We start from the raw sequence: 23,925 nt of genomic DNA, 5'->3' as shown, positions 1-23,925 counted from the left end.
CAGTCACTTGCAATAAATACTGTCAGTGGGAGATAGTTAAACGTTTGTACACAAAGGAGGCGGGTAAATCAGGCGAGACCTTTGTATGGAAGGGATACTGTACATGAAATTCTTTATTTTTTTGGTAATACTGTGGCCAGTCATTAATCTGAAGATTTCGTATATCATTTTATTGAAATGATATCTTAGCCTTTACACAAATGCCATGTAAACAAGTTGCTGAGTATTTTTTTCTCTCGTGAAATTGCACAAACCTTTCTCTATGTGCACCCGAGATCCGTCTGAAACGTTGGGTTGATGATTTTATTACATAGGCCTGGGTCTGAGGTATGATGTTACAGCCGAATGGACCATTGTAAATACACGTAGAGACAGAACACTTTGACAGCAGCTCGATGAAGGACGCTCTCGGGGACCAAGCGTCCAGTCGCTGCCGCTGAGGACAGGAGGGGCAGGCCTCGCTGGACGGCACGGCGGTCTCCGACCATTGATGCCAGGACACTGCTGCTCCCCGCGGGGCCCTGGCACAGCTGGCTGCTTCAGTCGGCATCGCTTCCTCACTCGCTTCCTGAAGTTGTGTTTTAGGAGCTCCTGGAACCTGATTTTTCCCCGCCCCCTCCCATCACGGCTCCTTGGCAGGCGGAGGTGTCGCAAATGCCGGGGGTCCCCTGAGCGCCAACAGCACCGGGAAGGCCAGGATCGCCAGGGAGCCCAGGCTCTCCGTGGGCCCCGTCGCGGCCATCTCTGCCAACGCCGGGCACGCCTTGCGGTCCTTGAGGCGCACCAGGAAGGTGAGTGGAGACACAGAGAGAGGACATCAGTGGTGTGTCCGTTCAGCCAACCCAAGTCTTGTGTTTCTGTAGCTCGTTTCTTAACTCTGGGAGGGGCCCAGGGGAGGCGCGCTCAGGCCGGAGAAGGACGAGGGCAGAGGCCAGGGCGCAGGAGTCTGGGTTCTGTCCTAAGCAGGGCAGCTCAGACTTGAGAAGAGTCAGCTGGCGCCATGTGAGGAATGGGTCTGGGGTGAGTGAGGGGGATGCTGACGGTGCTGGTGGTAAGCGTGGGAATGGACTAGGTGTGAGACAGAAAGCCCCGCCCCCCCAGGTGGTGGGCACCTGGGCAGGTGGACGGCAGAGGAGAAACCAGGAGCTGGGGGTGCGGGGAGGGGTGGAGTGAGCGAGGAGCTGTGCCGACAGGTGTGTGTTTGCTCCCGGGACGTGTGTGCGGATGCGGCGGCCCCGGGGCAGCCCCCGAGAAGGCTCGGGATGGAACGCGGCTGGGGCTGCCGTCCTCCCTCTCGGCAAAGTGTTTATATTCAGCATGAAAAGTGCCAATATCCAGGGTACGTGTGGGTCACTTAAGAGAAAATTCTGTTCGAATTTAACTGAAATAGATACTCGATGGCTTTAGTTGGATAGAATTTAACTGAAACTCCTGAACTAAAACAGACACAGGGCGATCTGATTAAAGGGTCGTTAAAACAGTCCCTAACCTGGCCTTTAAGGGTGCATCGTCAGGAGAAAAGTTCCCTCAGAAGAGGGGAGACGTGCTCGGCACCCAGAGGTGCCTGTGTAACATAGGTGACAGCGGCCTCATACCTTGGAGCCCTTGGTCTCCGTCAGGCCCGTCCAGGCCCTCGCCAGCTGGGCCTTTGTCTCCTCTGTCCCCCTGGTTTCCTGTCAAGGGCAAGTGACACACGCATTTGCTTAGAAGCCCCGATTCAGGTTCAGAGACAGACTTCCGCTGCCGGCGAGTGTGCGGTCCTGCCTTTCTACAAGCTGGGTGCCTGCTTCCTAAGCTGTCTACCGGATCAAAAACATTTAGAAAAGGACACCCAGCAGTGTCGGGCTGGATGGATTTGACAGAATGCACCCACCCGCGTGACTCGCCAGCCTCAGAGCTGCACTTTTGGACCTTTAGTTTGTTCACAATATTTATGCCTGTGAAACAGCTGAGTGTTTGCCCTGTAGCCCTATGTTCAGCGTGATTTTTGACAAATTATCTAAGGTGTTTTGAAACGTCCCCTGAATTGTGTTCTCTCCTCCTCCACCTGCAGCTGGTTTTGGTCTCTGGGAGGGGAGCCGAGGCCCTGCTACGCGGGCCCGCTTGTCGGCCTGTGCTTTGTGTGATGCTGGCCGCAGACAGCTTATCCTGAGTGATGTTCTTGGAAAATTGAGCCTCTTGCCAACATAGTGGCGCTCAGTGAGGCAAGCAGCGTTGCTGGGCGCGGTCTGTCCTGCCTGACGGTAAAAGCAGTGACACCAGTTTCCTTTCCGTTGGTGTTTGTCACTTTTCCCATCGCAGAGGGTAACACACCTTCTACAAAGGATCAGGAGCCCCTGGCCGGGCAGTCGGGGCCTCCCGTGGGGCCTGGGCTTTCCCGGCCTCCAGAGCAGGTCCCCCATCTGCTGGGTCCCCGGGGGGAGATGGAAGCCCAGCCCTGACAGTGGCTTCTGCCTGAAGACCTACAGTACATATTCTCGTTTCATTCAAACAATAACCTTCGGTCATCCCCACCCCGAGGCAGGCGCCCCAGGGAACGCGCTGACCCCGCGCCGTGCGGCGGCCTCCCCTGAATTCTGCGCCGTTTTTCTGAGACCCCATAAAGTGATCAATGCTATTTTTGAATTTTATTTTCAAAAGTCTTAAAGGCATTCAGATCCCTATTTAGAGAAAACCTTGTTTGGTCTTTCTTTGAGGACAGCCGTCCCCCCCCCCCGCAGACTGTACTGGCGCAGATGGCCCAGGGACGGGCAGAATTCAGACACGTCTCCAAGACAACAGGGAGATGTCTGATGGTAAACTTGGGACGGGGTGAGAAGGTGCATTTGACACGTTTGCCCTCTGGTGTTGAAACTATTCAATCTCCCGGCGTCTTAACAGTAATGAAATGATACCTCTAATTCTGGAAGCATTTTCGTCTGCTGAGGTATTTTAACTTAACCTCACAGAGGACAAAAGGAGCTCACAGAAGTAAGTTTCCCTTGGAAACTTTTCTCTTAAGCTGTTTTTCAGAAACAGAAAATTATTTGGTCAATAAGTTTGGAACAAATTGCAATCACGAACTTTAAATCCTGAATGGGGGCCGTGAGGCTAGCTGCCTGGGGGCAGGCCGGCTGCAGGGGCGAACGGTTAGAATGTAAAATGAACTAAATGTTAAAGGCCTTGTTGGAAAAGGTTAGTGGCCAACAGCTCCCTGTCTGGGCACCAGGCATCCCTACAGTGGCACCCCTGCGTGGGATCAAGATTCTCACCTCGTTTCAACTCGTCCCGAGTTCGTTACGGTCCTTAAAATGGATTTTTGATTTATAATTTTTGCCTTTTGCCACAGAAATGGTCACACATGCCAGTTTTCATGAAGGGAAGTGCTGTTACGTACAAATGGGGCTCCTGTGCGTTCATTCCTCACATTCTTCTCAACCCTCCTCCCCCAAATGTTATTCTAACGGTATTTGAGAAAACCATCACATTTTGAAAAACGTTGTCACACCCGTGGGTTTAATAAGGAATTAACTGAGCTGGGCCTGAAAGCATGAAGGGCTGTACCCGAGGCGGCTTCTAGCAATGGCTCAACCTCCCAGGGCTTTTCTAGATGAGCCCGTGGACCCAGAGGGAGGGGAGGGGAGGGGAGGGGGCCCCCGGGAGGGGGCCCCCCCAGGCAGCTCAGACGTGTGTGTCAGACATGGATGGGCAAGGCCAGAAGGACCCTGGCTGAAGGCCAGGTGACTCTGGGCCCATTTCCCCTCTGGGTCTCTTCCCCCGCCCTGTCCCCGCAGGGGAGCCTCTCTGCGTGGTGGGGGTAGATTTCATGGCTGGGGTACTGGCTGGGGGCTCTGGCATGTGGCCGCGTGGTGGGTGGACTGCACTCACCTCTGGGTCCGGGGTCTCCCAGCTCTCCGGTGGGACCGCGGTATCCAGGGGGCCCTCGAGCCCCGGGGTGACCAATGGAGCCTGGGGGCCCCGGGGGGCCGGGGGGGCCAGCGGGACCCGGCCGACCGATGGACCCTGGTGCTAAGGGCTTCCTCAAGTGCGCGGCTAGCTGTGCGATTTGCTCTTTTGGAAAACAGAGATCAGACATCTGTTCATCAGAGGTGTGTTATGTAAAGCGCGAATATACTGCCTTTCAAAGGAAGTTTGTTCATGGATTGGAAAGGGCTTGAACCGCTTTGGGTGCACGTTAAATGCTGTCCAGTCCTCGGTGACCCAAAGAGTGAATCACAGCCCTAGAGCTCCTCAAAGAGCTCATGGATCGGAGAGGCCAAAAGAGCTGAAAGGGCACGATTATTTGACCCTTGTGACCACCTCATTGAGCAGACATCTAGAACATCCCCCGTGCACCAGGCACCGCGGTGAACCCTGCGGGGAGGGGCCCCCTCCAGTGCAGACCCCGAGGACCGCGGGCGGTAGGCCAGCTCGGAGCGTGGCTTGGCTGGAAGGTGGTGGAGGGTGAGGCTGCGTGGGGATGGGGTGAAGGCGAGGATGGGGCTGGGGGTGGGAGGGGCTGCAGCTCCAGGGGCGGGGCCGTGGGCGGGATGGGACAGAGGGCACTCACCGCTGACCATCCCCACACACAGCTCTCTGATGTGCTGCTCGCTGGCTTCTTTGCCCTGGAATTCACCCCAAAATCCATCATCGTATTGGGGGGCACGCTGGCATCTCCTTGAGGCACCCCCACTATCACGCTCTGCAAAGTAACCTTGATCATCTAGAAGAGACTTGATCTGAATCCAGGAGAAGCCCGACACCAGCGAGCGCTGGCCCCAGAGAGGAGACACGTACCGGGACTCCGGGTTTCCCAGTGATGCCAGGCACTCCTCGCACGCCCTGGAGGCCCATGGGGCCAGGGTGGCCCGGGACGCCGTCTATGCCGCTGGTGCCATTGGGGCCCTGGATGCCCTTGGGACCCAGCTCCCCTCGACTGCCGGACTAGAGGGAAACAACAGGAAGGGGTGGGTCAGGGCATGGGCTTCTCCCTCTGGGAGAAGAAGGGCCGACAGTTTCCTGACTTCTGACCAGAGCAGGCCTCTGAGATCTGCACGGCCGTCAGGGCCCCGGGGCTGGCCCGGGGGCCCCGAGGAGCCAGCCTCTACCGGGCACTCACCTCTCCTTTGGGTCCGACAGGGCCACTGGGACCCTGCAAAAGAGCAGAAGGGAAGATGTGCGTTTTAATTACTTGCGTGTTGTTAGTTGGTGGGAATTACTTCCCCAGGAACCAGCCTAGCCGGTTATTAGTTGGGGACGGAAGAGAAAAGCAAGTCATTCCCTGGAGCTGCATTTGATGGTGTCACGATGGCCACAGTGGTCACTCCTCTTATTCTCGGTTTCGTTTTATGTCGCTGAGGTTGTATTATAGCTACTGAGTTTTTAACCTTATTTTCCCTAAAGGGTGTTCTAGCTGCATAGTCCTTTTTCTCATCCATGTGTACTTTGTTCCCATTCTTTATCTTTTTTAACATCTTTATTGGGGTATAATTGCTTTACAATGGTGTGTTAGTTTCTGCTTTATAACAAAGTGAATCAGTTATACATACACATATGTCCCCATATCTCCTCCCTCCTGCAGAGCTGAGGGTCTCTGTGCCTAAGGCTCCCCCTTCTCCAGCTGTGACCTCAAGAGGCTGCCTGGCAGGACGGGGACAGGGACTGGGCCCCAACCAGACAGCAGACGGCCCAGGACCACTCATCCATCCATGCCACCGGCCTCCGCCCAGGCCACAGCTGGTGGCCCCCCTCGAAGCCGGAGGGAGATGGAGGGGCCAGGCTTTTCAGCTCAGACAGCCTGAGTGGTAAGTCGCTGAGAGCACAGTGTGAGGGGCACTGCCCGCCTCGCAGGCAGGGATGGAGCAGGTCGGGGGACTGTTCCCAGGGTCCCGTGTGTCAAGGTCATCTAGGAATTCACCAGATGAAGGACACTCGCGCACACGACTGACACCGTCTCAGCTCAAGCTGGGAAAAGTTGGCTCTGGGCTACAAGGTTGTGCTGGAGACGAGGGTCCCTGGGGCTGAGCCCTTCCCGTCTCCTCTAGACTCAGAGGAGGGCTCAGTCACAGAACTGGAGACCCTCACCACTGGGAGCCACGAAGATCTTCATCCCCAAACCCCCTGCTGTTCCGTTTCATTCAGCCCCCGAGGTGTGGCTCTGTCGACGAACCCCGTCAGGCTTTTATTCTAAACTCGACCTGAGGTTTAGCTCTGTGGAAGCAGCGTTTTCTGTAGCTCAGTCTCAATGCTGGCTAGTTCATGCTGGAGACGCAGATGGAGCACAGGAGGGGGTAGAAAACCCCAGAGCTGGGCCTGGGGCCACCTTCTGCCTTGGGGCCAGTCAGCAGCCAGGACGTCCCCTGCGCCTCGGCCCTCAGCTCGGCCCACCCCAGCCTGGACCTGCAGACGCTTCCCTTGCCCAGCTCCCACCCCGAACGTGGCGAGTTCTGTCGTCAAAAGTGAGGCCGAGTTAGTCATACTCACCAGTTCTCCTTTATCCCCAGGAAGGCCGTCGGCGCCCGCGATGCCCTGAAACGACACAGCTCAAGGTTGCAGAACTGTCCACGCTGCCGTCCTCCAACCGTGGCGGGAGCCGGTGCCTGAGACCCCGACCCCGGCCCAGGCACCAAGCAGACAGTAAGCAGAGCCTCAGGTGGGTTTAGCCTCTTCTAGGTCCTCCTGCTGCTCCCGGGGGCCCCCCAGAGAGAAGGTGCTGCCTGGAGAACAAACACTTTTCTAATCTGCTCCTGGAACCCAGATGGCCAGCAGGGAACACGCCCCACTCTGAGGGTCCCAGAGGAGCCGCCCAGGCCACGGGCGTCCCCCGTTGTACCCAGGAGCCAACCGGTCCCGGGTCCGGCTGGGTGCCCAGAGTTGTCAGCCTGGGGGCGGGGGGGCGGCGGGAGAGGGAGGGAGGTGGGAGAGATGAGAAGGATGCCCCCCAGCCCTGAAGACAGCGGGCAGCCCACAGCTGACCTGACCACCGGTCGCTCACCTGGTCGCCCTTTGGGCCTGCAGCTCCTCCCGAGCCCTGGGCAGAGAAAGGCTCAGCGTTAAAGAAACCACAGGCATCCCTGGGCGACCCGTACCCGCTGTGGAGCCAGGACGGGCTGGGGGCACCGGGCTGCTGTGGAAACAGCCTCCTTCCCGGACGTTTGGCATCCTGGCCCCTACGTGTGCTGGGATCCTCCTGTGGAGCCCTCATCTTTTTAGGGGCTCGAAGCCTCGCCCCACGTGGGGTGCGCGCTTGTTTCACGGGCCCTGCTGCCGGACAGCAAGGCCTCTGGGCTCGGCACCACCGGAAAATTTCGGATCGTGCGGCGTTTTCACTCACACGATCCCGGGGCAGCTTCCCGCCGCGAGCTGCCAAGTCAGAGCCCGAAGCTCTTGTGGATCACCTTCCCGGGGGACTGCGGGATTGGGGATCACCTTCCCGGGGGACTGCAGGATTGGGGATCACCTTCCCGGGGGGCTGCGGGTTAGGGATCACCTTCCCGGGGGGCTGCGGGTTAGGGATCACCTTCCCGGGGGACTGCGGGATTGGGGATCACCTTCCCAGGGGGCTGCGGGATCGGGGATCACCTTCCCGGGGGGCTGCGGGATTGGGGATCACCTTCCCGGGGGGCTGCGGGTTAGGGATCACCTTCCCGGGGGGCCGCGGGATTGGGGATCACCTTCCCGGGGGGCTGCGGGTTAGGGATCACCTTCCCGGGGGGCCGCGGGATTGGGGATCACCTTCCCGGGGGGCTGCGGGTTAGGGATCACCTTCCCGGGGGACTGCGGGATTGGGGATCACCTTCCCAGGGGGCTGCGGGATCGGGGATCACCTTCCCGGGGGGCTGCGGGATTGGGGATCACCTTCCCGGGGGGCTGCGGGTTAGGGATCACCTTCCCGGGGGGCCGCGGGATTGGGGATCACCTTCCCGGGGGGCCGCGGGATTGGGGATCACCTTCCCGGGGGGCTGCGGGTTAGGGATCACCTTCCCGGGGGGCCGCGGGATTGGGGATCACCTTCCCGGGGGGCTGCGGGTTAGGGATCACCTTCCCGGGGGGCTGCGGGTTAGGGATCACCTTCCCGGGGGACTGCGGGATTGGGGATCACCTTCCCGGGGGGCTGCGGGATTGGGGATCACCTTCCTGGGGGGCTGCGGGATTGGGGATCACCTTCCCGGGGGGCTGCGGGATCGGGGATCACCTTCCCGGGGGGCTGCAGGATCGGGGATCACCTTCCCGGGGGGCTGCGGGATCGGGGATCACCTTCCCGGGGGGCTGCGGGATCGGGGATCACCTTCCCGGGGGGCTGCGGGATTGGGCATCACCTTCCCGGGGGGCTGCGGGTTAGGGATCACCTTCCCAGGGGACTGCGGGTTAGGGATCACCTTCCCGGGGGGCTGTGGGATTGGGGGATCACCTTCCCGGGGGGCTGCGGGTTAGGGATCACCTTCCCGGGGGGCTGCGGGATTGGGGATCACCTTCCCAGGGGACTGCGGGTTAGGGGCCTGTCTGGGAACTGCCAAAATCACCCCTGAAACGTTAAAATAAAAACTGTCCATCGGCGCAGATAGCAGCGCGAGGAAGAACCCGCCCAAAGGGTCCAGAGAGTGAAACTTCCCTGTGACCTCAAAGTGCAGGCGAGGGTGACCGGGGTGGCAGGGGATACAGTAACCGGCCCCTCGCCCCCACGGGGACGGGTGCAGTGTCCAGGGCCTCTCTCTCCACCTCTTGGAGGCCCTGGTGCCCTTGGCATGCCCCTGACCCCTGGCATTTCTGGCCTGAAGGCTGAGGAAGGGCCCACTGTCCCAGCCCCAGGCCGTGGTTTCTGTGGCCCACCAAGCCCGGGATGAAGGGGCGCCAGAGATGGCAGCTCCTGGGTCCTGTCACTGCCAGCAGGTGGACGGACGGCCAAGGAAGGCACCTGAGGTTCCCCGGGGACCTGGTGTAGCGCGGCTAGGCCGGAGCCCAGACACAGCCCACAGCCTCCTCCCGGGGCCCCCGGTCACCCAGACTGGGGCCCTCTGTGTCCCAAATATCACAGGACAATAGGGACACCCACAGTGCCCGACTACTGCACACCCACGGTGTGAGGTGCCTCTGGGGGCCGCTGATGTGGCGCCGCTGTGTGTCCCGTGGGACTGTGGGTGGGGTGCAGGAGCAGGACACCCCTGCTAGGACAGCCACTTACCCGGTCGCCCATGCCACCTCGGAGGCCTTGGGGGCCGGGCAGGCCAGGGTCTCCCATGCTGCCCTTCCGGCCCTACAGACAAGGACGCAGCACGTCAGCACCCACAGGGAGCCCAGTGGAGGCCCCTCCCCAGCCCGGCTGGCCCACCTGGGCTCCCTGGGCGCAGACCTCACCCACCTGGAAACCGCGGACACCAGGGGCTCCGGGGGGGCCTTGCGGGCCCAGAGCCCCCTGAAAGACAGACAGAGAGTGTGAATTCAGCTCCGCCTGCCCCGCAGGGGCTGGGCAGACACAGGAGCTGGTCCCCAGCCATCTGGCCCAGTTACTGGGGAAAGAGGTGGGAGGGATCCTGGGGGGCAGCTGGGGGTCGCAGAGGTCAGGCGTGCCCTCGGGCCCCGTGCGTCAGTCGGACTTGGCGTGGGGCACCGATGCCGATGTCTTCCTTATCTTGGTCTATGGTGGGGCTGAGAGGCGGGGTGCTTCCACCACACCTCCCAGGCCCCAGGTGGGTGCTCCCTCGGCCGGCTGGGTGCTGGCACAGAGGTCTCAAGGACAGGACAGCTCGAGCCTGGCCACCACCGTGTCCCAGCTTTCACAGGCTCAGCCCCTTCATGCACCCAGAACGCCGCCGCAGCCCACACAGAAAAGGGGGCCACCCGGCTGTGGCTCCAGGCCCACCCCCACCCCAGGCTTCATTCCCCCGACTCACCGCTGAGCCCCTGTGGCCAGCCTCGCCACGCTCCCCGGGCACGCCAACGTCTCCCTACACTCGGGGAGGGGGACAGAGGGTGTCAGCGGGGTCCGCGCACACTTGGGTTGGGGGTGAGGGCTGCAGATACTCACGGGGACACCGGGCTCTCCTGAGGGGCCAGCCTCGCCCAGCTCTCCAGCTCTGCCCTGCAGGGGAGGGGGGAGCCCTGCGTGAGCTCTGCCCACATCCCTCTGCCCAGGATCCAGGCTGCGGCCTACCCGCTTCCCCCTTTCCCCCCTCCCCCTCCCCCTCCCCTCCCCTCCCCGCTCCCCTCCCCAGAAGAAAGAAGCCACGTACCGGTTCTCCTTTCTCACCCTTGGACCCTGCTCGTCCAGGGAGACCCTGCAGGTCAGAGGTCAGAGGTCAGCATACAAGACCAGAGGCAAGACCCCAAGGGTGAGGGGCTCCTGCAGCCTCCCCGGCCTTGATGCACAGCCCCCTGCAGGTGCCCCCACTCAGGAACCCACGGGAGGTGACCACTGGCATTGTCCCTGGGGCCATGGCAGGAGCCCCGTGCACTCACCGGCAGCCCATTGGGACCCTTCTCTCCTGGGGCACCATTGCGACCAGCTTCTCCCTGTGGGAGTTTGGGGGGACATGGGGTGCTGAGGCCCTGGAGGCTGAACTCCCTGCAGACCCCTCCTCCCCTGCAGAGCGCCAGCCAGTACCAACCTTCTCGCCATCGAGTCCCAGCACACCGTCCCGGCCATCCTTGCCCGGCATGCCCTGGGGACAGCAGATGGTGTGAGGCCCAGTGGGCAATCAGCCTGGTCACCCTCCAGACCACGCCCGCCAGCCCCTCCCTTCCCCGGCCCCCCCCTTCTCCAGCCCCCCCTTCCCCAGCCCCCCCCTTTCCCAGCCCCTCCCTTCCCCGGCCCCTCCCTTCCCCAGCCCCCTGCACTAGGTCTGCCCTCCTGGGCTCAGGGGGCAGGTAGTAACCTGTGCTGCCCTCCGATCGCACAGATGAGGGCGGTAAGGATGCACCCAGACCACACGCTGCCCCCCGCGTCCCACGTCCGCCCAGACTCTTCATGCGCCCCAGGGAAGTTCTGCTGTGCCCACTTTACGGATGGGGAAACTGAGGCTTGGGAGCCAGGATTTGGGCTCAGGCCTGCCGAATCCTAGAGGTTTGACTAATTTTGGAATCTCAGACACAGCCGTGTGCTGGGAAGGTGCCAGGAGAGCAGCTGGGGTCCCTCCCTCCCCTCCTTCAGCCTCCCACTGCCAGGCTGTGCTACCCCAGGTGGCCTCCCAGGGGCCCATCCTCTAGGGCCAGGATGGGGAGGGGGCCAGGAGGAAGTGGGGGTCTGGGCTGGGCATGGGCACATAGCAGGGATGAGGGGGCACAGGTGGGGAGGGCCAGTGCTCAGGACCCTCAGAATGCCCCCCCACCTGTGCCACCCAGTCCCCCACCACCCTCACGTGCCCCTGGAATGCAGATGAGCTCAGCCCGAGACCCTCTACCTCTGTGTGGTCTAGACGGCAAAAGATTCCGTGGCCTCCGGCAAAACGCAAGTGTGCGGGCCCTTCACCCACAAATTAGGCATTTCCAGAAGGCGACAGCAGAGCGAAACAAGGGAGGGCCAGTGGCCCTGCAGCTGGCCCAAGTATAGCCCAGGGCCGTGGGAGGAGAATGACTCTCCCGGGGAAGCAGGTGCAAAGGGCAGGGAGCAAGGGGCCGGCAGAGCCCCCTCCGCCCCTATGCTGGCACCCACGGGCACTCACCGGCTCTCCGACCAGCCCGGACATGCCAGGGACGCCTTTAGGACCAGGCCTGCCCTGAAAGACAGGCACGGGGCCGCAGTTAGGCCCATCGGGACTGCTCCTTCCAGATACCTCACTAGGTCCGGGGGAGGGGGACGGGGGAGGTAGGCCCGGGAGCCTTAGACGCGCCGTGCGCCCCACTTTCTAGACTCCGGGTGTTGAGCTTGGGCCGGGGACAGCTGTGTAGGCCGGGTCCGACCCCAGGGGAAAAGGCCCATCACCCCGGGAGCTGAGGACCCCGTGGATGCGGCGGCATCACATGGCCGCCTCCTGGACCTCCGGCTGCTAGGCTCAGGCGGGGGGAGACGGGATTGGTTCAGAGACAGCCACTTCATTCCGTGAGATGCTGAATTATCTCTTGGCTTCACTTATGTTCTGCTCAACCCGAGAGTCGTTTGCGTTACTGCATCTCACAGCTGGGCATCCTCGGCCCAAGGTCAGGCCCCACTGCCCGGGGCCTCTTGACGGATGTCAGGGGCCAGGTGCGCACTCAGAAGTGTGGTCCTCCGGACCTTGCCCTGCTGCTCCGGAGAGGAGTTGCCGAGGTGACAGTAGCTTCAAGGAGCCACGGGGGCAACAAGGCCAGGGGACTCCTGGGGGAGCTGCCTGGGCAGGGGGAGGGCTGGGACTCCCAGGCCCAGCTTGGCACTGTCCAGCGGCTCCCCGCCACCCTCAGGAGAGGGCAGCTGCCCCTCGCCTCCCTGGACTTACCGTCCATCCCCCCCACCACCCACCCGCCCTGTGGATCAGGTTCTCCCAAGGAAGGACCCAGAGAACACAGGCTCTCTCACTTACGAGGTCGCCCTTGGGGCCGCGCAACCCCTCTGGGCCCCTCTCGCCTCTGTCACCCTGCAATGACAAGGGGGGACAGGGAGAGAGTTAACTCAAGAAGCTGGGAGAGCAGGGTGACGATGCTGAGGGTCACAGAGGTCAGAGGGACACTCACCACACCTCACCTCATGTCTGGAAAGAGAGAACGCAAATCTCCCACGAAGGACGGGCTGACTCTGGACTCGCCCCCTCCCCCCAGGTGTGTCCACTGGCACCTGCCCAGGTGTGCCACATGTGATTCCCCCCAGGTGTGCCCACGGGATGGGCAGCCCAGTGGGGCTGGGGGAGGCGTCAGAGTGAGCAAGAGAGAAGAGAGCCTGGGCCTGCACGGGACCACCCCCCACCCCCAGACACACGTACCACTTTCCCAGGGGCTCCTGGGATCCCGGGGGGCCCTCGGAATCCGAAGGGACCCTGTGGAGGAGAAGGGGCACCTGAGCCTCTCCTCTGAAGCCTGGGCAGCATCCCCCAGCACCCGGCTCCATCTGGAGAGGCCCGCCGGGAGCCCCCTCCCAAGCCCCCCAGCAGGCCCCTCCCCCGTCATCCCCCCAGTGGTCCCCAAGCCCCTCCCCCTCCCACATTTGCCAAGGCCTCCCCTGCTGTCCCGTTTGCCTCTCCCATTCCCTTTGGGCCCAAGCCACAAAAGCCTTCACAGGCCCCGGTTTTGGGAAACATCCAGTGAGTGGAGGCCCAGAGGGCTGCGGTCACACAGGCCACCTGTGGCCGCTGGTGAGGACCCACGCTCAAGGGGCCCATCTAACGTCTGGAGGTGGCCCCCAGCCACCTCTTGACCTCGGGCTGGCCCACAGCCCCTCAAGGGCCAGGCAGCGGGGCGCTGGTGGACTTACCCGGTCCCCGGGGGGTCCGAGTGGCCCTGGAAACCCTTGTAGGCCCCGTGGACCCTGCAGGGAGAGAGCTGGAGCTGCAGGGCCTGGGCCGGCAGCCCCTGGGACCGCACACCTCCCAGGAGCTGCTGAAGGGCTCTGGTATATTCCCCAAAACCCTGCCTCAGGACCCGCACCCGATTCCCGTCCTGGGAGTTGGTGGACTGTCCCCACCCCACATCCTCACCTGTCCAACACCTCCCCTTACTCACCTGCAGCCCCACGGTGCCTGGGATGCCAGGGGGCCCGGGGGGGCCGGGGTCACCCTGCAGGAGAGGAGGGTGGCATCAGCCCCGAGCTCTCCCCCACCTCTCCGAGCCCACGGCCCCACCCCGCTGCCAGAGCCCTTGCCATGCGGGGTGTCGCCCCACTTCAGAGCTGAGCCCCCAAGGCCCAGAGGGGTGGCCCCGTGTCCTCCCCCGCCCTCCCCAGACACCTCCTCCTGGCGGCGGCCAGCCCCTCTGCTGCTCACACGGCAGTCTGGCGGCTCGCGCCGCGCTAGAGGGCACCCAGCCTCGCCCGCAGCCTGTGGGTGAGGATGCCCAGATGCCCTCCAGGGCAGTGGCAGGGACTACTGGGGGCCACTCTGGGCTGAGGCCCACCTTCTCCAGCCCGCAGCGGGCCCACCCAAGCTCAGGGAGCTTCCGTGTGAGGCCAGGTGTTGCGGGCTCTGTGCAGAGACCCTGCCCCAAATCACCCGCCTCTAAGAGCCAGGCCCCGAGGGGAGGCGTGCACAGAAGCTGCTCCGTCAGAGGGCACCGAGATGCAGCCAGCACGTCCTCACACACCCCCAGCCCTGCCTGAGACCCAGCCCCCATGCCCCCAAGTGCCTGTGCCTCCCAGCCACCCCCGGGCGCCACCCAGCTGCCAGCCGCCTTCACCTTCTCGCCATCCTTGCCGACTTCTCCTTGCTCCCCTTTGTAGCCGGTGGGTCCCTGAAAGACAGCGGCGGGTGGACGGTACAGACCCCACAAACGGCCCTGAGCCAGTTAAGGCCTGCCTGGCCCACCGGCCCAGCTGGGGAACAGAGGCCCGGTTGGGAGGAGAAGGGCTGGGCCAGGGAAGGGGGCTGGGGGCCTGAGGCCAGCCTTCCCCCATGCCCTCTCTCAATGCCCCCCCCAGTCCCCAGCGGGTCACCGCGGTGAAGGGGGACAGGGACAGAGCGAGGTCCCCCAGCAGGGCAGGGGCCAGCCCGCCTTGCTTCCCGCAACAATCCTGCAACCAGGGCAGGCTTTCTGGACGCCCACCTCCCCCCGGACCTCCGCCCACACGGGGGCCCCGCCGCCTCCTAGGGGTGTGAAGGTGAGCTGGGGTCTGAGTCAACCCTCAGTGGCCGCTCACCTTGAACCCTGGCATTCCTGGGGGCCCCGGTGGGCCTGGCGGGCAGATGGCCGGGCACTGTTGGGAAACAGAATGGTCAGACCCCTCCCAGTAAACCTGGGGCAGTGCTGAGGTCAGAACCCAGGGGCCCTGAGATGGGCCATTTGGGGTGGGTGAAGGGGAGCTCGGGCCACATGGGGGCCTCCTGGGGAGCCCAGACAGGGCCTCATTCAGGGCCACCGTGGGGCGCGGTGAGGGGCCGCAGAGCCAGAGCGCGGCCGCCGGCCCCTCATAGCCGGCTCCGATGTCTCAGCCCCAGCGCAGGTTCAAAGCAGCTATTCAGCGTCATGGCCGCCGGCTGCACAAAGGGGCCTTTGTCACGCGCCCGGCTCTGCAGCCAGCTCTGCTCGGGGGTCCCCTCGGCGCCAGAGGTGCCTCAGGGAGGGACACGTGGTCCTCGGGCACAGGCCGCATGCTCCACACCTGGGGGCTCCGCGAGCCCGGGGCGGCATGGGGGTGTCTGGATCATTCCACAGCTGCTCTGGCACAGAGCCAGTGCCATCCACCTCCCTCCCCCAGCTGTCCTCCTCTTTCCAGAGGACCCCCAAACCCTCCCTCAGAACGCCAACCGTCAAGCACTCGGGACACGGGCTGGGGAGAGAAGGGCAGCAGGGGCCCCAGTGGGCAAACGGGCTGGGCCAGGCTCTCCCTTTAATAACTTCCAGCCGCTCCGAGGAGGAGGCCGGGTGCTGGCCTGGCCCACGAACAGCTGTGCAAACGAAGCCCACAGGCCCCAGGCCTCCAAAGTCACTGTTTTCTTCTGACGGGAGACACAGCTCAACAACCAAAAGCGGGTCCCAGACTCCGGGCTGGAAGCTTTTGTGACGGGGAAACCTCCCGTCCGCGCCCCCAGCGCAGCCACGCTCTCTGTGCCGAGGGGCGGGGCGGGGCGACACGTGATTCTGCTTAAATTGACTTCAGTTCGTGCTGCTGCTGCGCATGCCGGGGTAGACCGGTGAGGCGGGGAGGGGCAGCTCGGGGGAACTGTACCCAAAGCTGGTGCCACCGGCACTGAACCCGTCCCTAGGGGCCCCCGTCCCTGCCTCCCTGTGCTCTCCAGACGGGCCCCTCCCACCAAGACAGGCACCCCGACAAAGGGCTTCACAAAGACAGCACATGCCCACCTGAAGGTCAGTAACGCCTTCGGGAAGGACCCCTGGGCGACCCTGGAACAGAGAGACGCCAGTTTTGACGTGGCCCCCCCTTCCCTCCCCCCACCCACTCAAGACCTCCTGGGGACTCAGGGGCCCTTCATCCCCCCGTGGCCAGTGCCAGGTACTGCTGGTCCCCCCCCTTGCAGGGCATGTGACAATGACAGAAACCACCTGCCCTTGGGGCGGGGTGGCCACCAGGCCTAAGCCTCACTAGCCCTGGGTCAGCTGAGGCACACGGATCCGGCCTGGACTTGGCTCACGTCTGGGGTATGGCCAGGACTCTCGACGTGGACATGGGAGCTGGGGCTGGGGGCATGGGGGGCCTGAGGACGGGCACCCTGGGGACAGGAAGGCAAGCCCACCAAGCAGTCGTCATGCCTGAGACTCCTCCTGAGAGGCTCTAGAACCCCGCCCAGTACTCACAGGGGGGCCAGGAGGTCCCGGGGGGCCAGGGAGGCCTGGAAGTCCAGAGGGTCCCTGTGGGGGGGATGATGGCTTAGACGGAGCAGGGCCAGCCCCGACCTGAGTGAGGGGCCCCGCGACTTCCAGAGAGAAGATGCCCCTATGGGGGCACCCCCAGTGCTGCCGTGCTGGCACGCCCCAGCCCTGCGCGTCCTGAGGTCTGCGCTGCCCTGTCCTGGGTGTCAGCCACGAAGGCCCACCAAGAAAGAGGGTGAGGGGGGCTTCCCTGGCGCAGTGGTTAAGACTCCGCCTGCCAATGCAGGGGACACTGGTTCAAACCCTGGTCCAGGAAGATCCCACATGCCGCGGAGCAACAAAGCCCGTGTGCCACAGCTACTGGGCCTGTGCGCCTAGAGCCTGTGCTCTGCAACAAGAGAAGCCACTGCAGCCAGAAGCCCGCGCACCGCAACGAAGAGTAGCCCCCGCTCCCCGCAACTAGAGAAAGGCCGCGCGCAGCAACGAAGACCCAATGCAGCCAGAAATAAATAAATAAATTTTAAAAAAGAAAGAGGGCGAGGGGGAGGGAGAGGAGGGGCACAGGGAGGCGGTGACAGGGGAGGGAAAAGGGAAGGAAAGCGGGGAGGCCCCCCCATGGTTGCATTTGGGGAGTCCTGGCAGACACTCACCGGGGGACCCCGGAGGCCAATTCCACCTGGGACGCCGCTCACCCCTGCCTCTCCCTGGGGGAGGTAAGAAGTGAGAGATGGGGGTCTGCACCCAAGGAGCTCTGAGGATCCCCGGGGAGTCCAGACCAGGCTCCCATATCCCTACACAGGGCCAGCCTGCCCTCTCCCCCCTGCCCCAGTCCTGGTCTGGGACCTGGTCGCCATGTTGGCTCGGGGTGTGGCGGGCATGCTCGGGGGTGGGAGGGGGCCACGAGGGTTATCAGTACTCACGGGGGGTCCAGGGAGGCCTTTGCCCTGCAACGCCAAGCACGGGGTCAGAGCTTGCTTGGGACGGGAGGAGGTCGCCCCGCACCCACCCCGTCCCCCTGAGCTGTCAGGTGAGTTGCTGGGGATGAGAAGGCACAGCCCAGATAGCACCCAGGCCCCCAGCCCAGGGACCAACCCCCAGGAGAAGCTGCAGAGGGGCAGCACACGTGGCATTTTGGGGCCCCTCAAACTCCCACCAGGAGGAGAAGACAGTACTCACCCCCAGCCCAGGTGGCCCTGGGGGTCCCAGACTTCCCTGCGGAACGAAAGGGGGCATCAGGGGTGGGCTGGGCCCAGGCACCGTCGCCTATGTTTGCAAACCTGTCCCCTTCCCTCTCAAGTCCATCTCCCCTGAGGAGGGGGTTCTTGTTTTATAGAAGACCGACAGGGGGTCGGGGGGACCTCTGATGTCCCAGGGGCCTGGGACTGGTCCTTTACCAGCAGTCCTGAGGAAAAGCCTCCTACTGCAGGCCACCAGGAAGGCACATGCCAGGTGTGACCTGAGCCACACAGCATAGCCTGATGCCCGGCTCCTCCAGGAAGCCCTCCGGACTCCTTGGTCCACAGTAGGAAGCCCCAAACCTCCAGCAGCTGGTGGCCTGCCCGTCCGCCCAGCACCCTCCTGGTCCTCTTGCTGCCTTGCATCCCAAGGATGGGGCCCTTGTTCAGGAGGCCCTTCCCCTCCTGTGCCCCAGGCTCCCTGCAGAAAGCCTGGAGCTAGTCCCCCCTCCTCCCTTCCCCCACTTTCCCCCACTCCCCCAACGTCCTTGGAAACATCAAAGCAGCCACTCTCTTCCTTGTTTCCCACTCAGAATACTCCTACAGCCCAGTTCCCAAAGGCAGGGCTGCGTCCTGGCGCCCTCCCCCCATCACAGCCCCCCTGCCCTCTGCACCCCAGGGCTGGGGGACAGTCACTTCTCGAAGGGGGGACAGGGAGGGAGTTGTCGGTCTCAGCTTTGCACTTGGAGCCACGAGAGGAGTTGGTTGGTCAGAAAGGGGGTTTTGGTGAACAATGGTCAGACTCGGGGGACAGGCTGGGTGACCGTGGGCCCCTAGGGTGGGCACAGAGAGAGGGGCAGCAGCTCACCAGAGGAGGAGGAGGGCATGTGGGGCCGCTCACGCCCCAACCATACCAGCCCCCGCAGCACGGTCTGAGGGCTGGGACAGCTCTGACCAGAGGGGGTGGGGGAGCACTCATCACCCTGTGTCCTCATGCCCTCCAGCCCCCTTCCACCCCACGGCAGGGGCGGGGCCCAGCCAGTGCAGTCACAGCAGCTGCCCTCAGAACCCACAGCCTGTGGACAGCTGGTGCTCAGCCTGGCTGCCCCTGGCTGGGACCTCGCCCCTGAGCTGAAGCCACTGGACGCGGTGCCTGCCTTACCCGTTCTCCGGGGGCGCCCTTGGGTCCAGGGGGTCCATCGTGCCCGGTCAGACCCTGGGGAGGGAGGTGGAAGGAGGGATGGAGGGGTCACATGGGAAGGACGTGCCCTCTCGGGGAAGAAGCAGGCGTGGGCTCCGCCCTAACTAAAGCCGGTTGAGAGAGGCCAGAAAGACCCTCGGGCCGGGCACCTTCCCCTCTGGCCCCACCCACCACCCACCTGGTGGGAAGCCAGCGGCTGGAGCACCTGCCGGAGTGGGCAAGCCCAACGGGCAGGAGAGTTCCCCTCTGACATCCCCTCCAGTGTGTGCGAAGCCCCCAGGCCTGGGGCCAGGCCTTAAGCTCCCGAGGAGCCCCTGACGCAGGCACCCTGGGGCTCGGAGGGGTCTGGATAATGGGCCTTTGTTCCCAGAGAAGCCAGAGCTGGCGGAACTTTCACCTCGCCTGTGCGCTGGCGCTGGCGTCTGGCAGACGGGGCCAGACACTAACAGGCATGGGATGAAGGCCAAGGGACCCTGCCGGGGGACATCCGGAGACACTCTTGGGCCTGGCTTTCCTGCTTGAGCTGGCCCAGTTGGAAAACAGCAATTAAATCTGACTCCTGGGCGCTGGGATGGAACCCGTCCAGGCTGGGAGGGGAGTGGGGGGCTCGTGGGAGGAGAAGGAGGGGCCGGCACACTCACATCCACACCAGGCAGTCCCGGCATCCCGGCTTCTCCTGGTTTCCCTGGCTTCCCCGGGGCCCCTTTCGGTCCCTGTGGAGGGAAAGGGCAGAGGTGTGAGTGAACCTCCAGCCAGAGCCTTGGCCTTGACCAAGGAGAAGAGTGTCCTCCAGCGGGGCACGACCTAGCAGCCCTGGATGGGCCCCTCTTCACCAGAGCCCCAGCCCTCCTGCTGCCCTGCCCTCCCCTTGCTGGCCCCAGGAGGCCTTACCCCTCCAGCTGCCCCTCTCCCCTCCTTCGGTCACATCTGGAGGACACTCACCCAGACGCTTTGGCCTCCCCAGCTAAGGGCCAGTGGGCCCCTCTGTGGGCCCCTCCATGAGCCCGGGACCCTCAAGTCCAGGGCCTGAACGGCTCTAGGACGGCTCACTTGTGGGACCTCTGGCGGGCTGGATGTGCAGGTCTGTACGGACCTCTTCCCTGACCTGCCGGCACTTGCCCGGAGACTCACTGGGTCCCACCCACACCCCTCCCACCTCTTCCCGCTCTGCCCCTGCTCCAAGGCCGCCCTATGGCAACCCGGGGCCCAGCATGGTGGGAAGGGGTGTCAATGACCCCCCTGCTCTAGGCCCACCCGTCCCCTCCAGACTAGAAGGAGGCCTCCTCCCCCCACCTCCCCCCACACCCCGCAGCCAGGACACTCACCAAGGGCCCAGGCAGCCCTGGAGGACCAACTTCTCCCTGCAGAGAGGGAGACGCCCACACGTGACCAAGGGTCCTCTGGAAGCTCCGCCCAGGGGAGCAGAGCTGGGCCCCACAGGAGGCCCCAGGAGGCAGGATGGAGCCCCTCACCCCATCATCCACACCTGTAGGCACCTCCCCTCTAGGGCCAGGTGCAGAGGCAGGTGGTGGGGAGAGGGGTGAGCTGGACAGACTGGGGATTTGAGCCCACTTTGAGGGCACAGGGACACCCCAGGAACGGTGGGAGGCGTCATGAAGCCCCACCTCTCCGCCTGCCTGAGAAACTCCAGAAACCCGGTCGGAGGTGGCAGCCTCCAGACACACAGAGGACCGGGAAGGCACCCTGGCACCCTCTCCACCCTGACGGCCACTGGCTCTGACATCTTTCACCCGAGGCTTTCAGGCCAGGCTTTAAGTGGAAACGTCCCCAGAGGGAACGACTGGGGAGCCCTGGGGCGCCAAGTGCCCAGCCCCACCAGGAGGGGAGGCCACCTGGGTCCAGGGCCCAATACAGCCACACTGAGCGACGGCCCTGCGGGTGGGGTGGCGGGAGGGAGACTCAGGACCATCAAGGGCCAGGCAGGGCCCTGGGGACCCAGAAGGAGGCAGGTTCTACCCAGGGAACAATACTGGTGAGGAGAGGCCTGGAGGGCCCTGACTCTCACGGACGTGGCTGAGTCGGGGGCTCTCAGCCCGCCGGGTCCTGGGGGCAGCCTTCAGGGTCTCATCTGCCTCCCATAGAGCTTCGGCCACGCCTAGGCGGGGGCGCCCTTGGAGGAGGCCACTTCTGGGGCAGAGCCAAGCCCCAGCCCCGTCCAAGGCTGGCTCCAGCCTCTAGTAGCCGCCAACGAGACCCACCCAGAGGGACAGCCTTTACCCCCAGAAACGAGGAGTGCAGACCCCTCTGGGGACCCAGAGACACACACCCAGTGCCCACACCTCCAGCCCCAAGAGCACCATGGAGCCACCCGCCCCTGTCCTGGGGAGGCAGTCCCCGGGGGGTCCACCCCCGAGAAGGAACAAGGATCGTCTTTGTCCCGTTTCACTCCCCACAGGGGCGCTGGCTCATCGCCCCAGCCCTGGGAGGTGCAGTTAGCTTTCTCTCCATCAGGACTGGGGCTCAGGGAGGTTGGGGCGGCAGCGAGAACCCCGCAGAAGCTCCCCGGCCATCCCCGCCCACACACTCACATCAATGCCGTCCTTGCCTGGCTTCCCAGGTGGTCCTCGGGGGCCGGGGGGGCCTCGAGGTCCCACTTTCTGAAATGGAGAAATGTCATCAGGCAGCTGCATCCCCACCCTCTCCCGCTGGAAGGGGGGGGGTCCCCCCTGGTTGGAGGAGAGCTAGGGCCTGTCCAGGGCCTTGGCAGTGTCCCCTGCCACCTCGCCTGGGCAGGAGGGGCTGCGTCGGGGCTGAGCCCCGCAAGCAACAAAGGCCACATTGTATCTCTCTGGTGGAGACACAGCGCTGGCACCGGACCCTGCCTGGTGAGGAGGGGCAGGCCCTGCGCGCATCTCCGAGGTGTCCTGGCGTCCGTGGAGGCTAGCCGGGGGATGGCGAGGAAGCTATGGGGCGACAGGACTGTGCCCGCTGTCCCCGGGGCCCCGGGCTCCCCGGCTCCCTCGCTGCCCCCGGGGGTGAGGCGGGGAGCTTATCCCCTGGCTGTGCTGCTCAACGCAGACCTCAGAGCCACGGACCCCCACCCCAGCCGCCTTCCAAGGCGAACCCAGCGCACCGGGGTCCCGCGCTCACCTGCGCCCCGGTCACGGTCACGGTGGCGGCCAGCAGCTGCCCAAGCAGGAGCAGGGCCAGAGCGGGGGCTCCGGCCATGGCTGCACACACGCTCTGAGCGGAGCCGGCGGGGTGGCAGCGGCCTGAGCTCGGCTCGGCGGGCGGGGCTGCCGGTGGGCTGGACGCCAGTTCCCGCCCCACTGGCCCTCACACAAGCCCCCCATTCAGCTGGGCCCACCTGGGTGGGCGGGGGCTTCTGCGCTGCCCCGCGCCTCCCTGCTGAGACAGTCGGGGAAGAAAAGAAACCCAGTGGCGTTTTTTTGGCCAGCCTCTGAGTTAAAATTACCCTGGGACTGGTGAGGTACACACATGCACCTTTTAGCAAGCAAGAAAGAGGCTCTTTTCTCCCCTTGGTCCTCGACCAGGGTGTGGAGAGGGAGAATCCCACGTTGAAGGGCTCCTTTGGAGAAGGGGCAGTCCTGTCAGCGGGGTGGGTGAGTCCCATACTCCTCCCCAGGGTCCGGAGAGGGACCCAGGCTGCCCAAGGCCCAGGAAGACCCCCAGAGAGGGTGAACACGCCTGTCCCAGGGGTGAGACAGGGCCCACCACGGCCCCGGTTCCCACTCCGGGGCCCTGCCGTGGGCAGAAGAGACTCTAGGGCCATGCCTGCTAGGCTGGAACGCTGCCCACAGGGCCCTCTCCCCAAACTTTAACTGTACTGAGTGGTCCATTCATGTGAACCAGCAGTGGCAAAGGCCGGACTCTCACCCGGCCCCGCCCCCGAGAGCCAAGTGGGGGCCCTGCAGAGAGGAAGGAAGGCCCACCGTGGTCCTGAGGCCCGAGCAGGAGCCCTGAGGCGGGCGTGGGCCGTTCCCGTTTCTCACAAGCCTTGGCAGCCCAGCGGTTGCCAGATTTGGGCACGCTCTGCTTCACCCCGGGAGCGCATGGGGACAGCGGGGTAAAGGGCAGCCCCCGGGGACACTCAAACATCCAGGTCACCTGCAGAGCCACTGAATGCCCGGAATCCCAGCCCCGCCTCAGGCGTCTGAGGCTTTAGGATTCCCTGGGAAACGCTGCTTTAGGATGAGCTTCGTTTCTGCAGGTGAGAGCTCAGAACTTTTGAGATGACGGGAATTAGCCCAGGAGGGAGCATGCAGCTAACCGAAACAGTTAAAACCTCCCCTCCCCGTTGGGTTCAGCTGTGGGCTGCTCGTCAGGCTTGGCCACACCCTCCAAAGGGAGGGTGGATTCTATCAGGAAGGGCCAAGAGGATCCCCCGAGTTCCAGCCTTCCCGCCAAGTCAGAGTCATCTCAGGACATCCTCAGAGATGCAGTGCGGGGCTGGGTGTAGGGCACGCAGCTTCACCCCACCCCTACCTCCAAGGCACCTCCCGCCCGGAGCCCTCTCCTTCCTGCGCTGCCGGGCCAGACTCAGAGGAAGCCTGGCTGGGAAGCGGCTGGAACCCCCCCTCCCGCCCCCGCCCTTACAAACTCACTCCCAGCTCTGTGCAGACCCTCCCACCTGCTGCCCGGAAACACCCTCCCCCTGGAGAGCGGCCCCTGCCTCGAACCCAGATAGCCACGGTGGCCTGGGGAGAGGCCACGAGGCTGGCCTCACATCCACCGGTCAGTCCGGTGTCACTGCCCACCTGTTCTGGGCCATCACTCTCCCCGAAGTTTGCGGGTCAGATGGGCCCGAGCTGCCTGCCCTCCCGTTCCCAGGTCCCACTGCTGGCACAGACATCCGGCCCCCAAGGACTGCTCCGATGGGGTCCACTTCTCACTTCACACCCCAAGCTTCTCCACCTGAACCTGAGCCCCATAACGGTCTGGACGAGGACCTGATGACACTATGTCCCACCCCCACCCCAGCGAGTGACTTCCAGTTTGTCTATCCCCCTCCCCACAGGACAGGAGCTGTGGGGAGAGCATGAAAAGGGGACCCAGGTCCCGGCCCCTAACTCCCTCCTCCTCCCCCGCCCCCGCCAGGTGTGACCTCCATCACTTCCGAGTCTCCTCGTCCTTGGTGCTGATGTAGAAAGGAAGGGAGTGGTCCTGGCACAGGGGACAAAGCCAGGTTGAGGGGGAGCATGCCCT

General features: G+C 63.9%; 1 protein-coding gene across 1 annotated transcript; it reads right to left on the bottom strand.

The window, feature by feature from the left end:
• Nucleotides 1-95: 95 nt before the first annotated feature.
• On the bottom strand, nt 96-21,979 carry COL9A3 (collagen type IX alpha 3 chain). Its single transcript, XM_067708680.1, has 32 exons — nt 21,850-21,979; nt 21,288-21,356; nt 20,064-20,099; nt 19,380-19,451; nt 18,700-18,753; nt 17,539-17,574; nt 17,283-17,306; nt 17,013-17,066; nt 16,348-16,401; nt 15,895-15,936; nt 14,732-14,788; nt 14,272-14,325; nt 13,603-13,656; nt 13,355-13,408; nt 12,867-12,920; nt 12,471-12,524; nt 11,637-11,690; nt 10,584-10,637; nt 10,435-10,488; nt 10,209-10,253; nt 10,004-10,057; nt 9,870-9,923; nt 9,338-9,391; nt 9,161-9,232; nt 6,974-7,009; nt 6,463-6,507; nt 5,099-5,131; nt 4,777-4,923; nt 4,550-4,604; nt 3,868-4,050; nt 1,596-1,673; nt 96-772 (listed from the first exon to the last, which is right to left on the bottom strand). The coding sequence occupies exons 1-32, from the start codon at nt 21,925-21,927 to the stop codon at nt 582-584; spliced, it is 2,055 nt and encodes a 684-aa protein (XP_067564781.1). The 5' UTR covers nt 21,928-21,979; the 3' UTR covers nt 96-581.
• Between the last annotated feature and the right edge of the window lie 1,946 nt (nt 21,980-23,925).

This window comes from Pseudorca crassidens, chromosome 15 (genome assembly GCF_039906515.1).
Source record: "Pseudorca crassidens isolate mPseCra1 chromosome 15, mPseCra1.hap1, whole genome shotgun sequence".
Classification (NCBI taxonomy): domain Eukaryota; kingdom Metazoa; phylum Chordata; class Mammalia; order Artiodactyla; family Delphinidae; genus Pseudorca; species Pseudorca crassidens.
The sequence above is the reverse complement of the archived record's forward strand: the minus strand, read 5'-3'. Positions and strand labels throughout refer to the sequence as shown.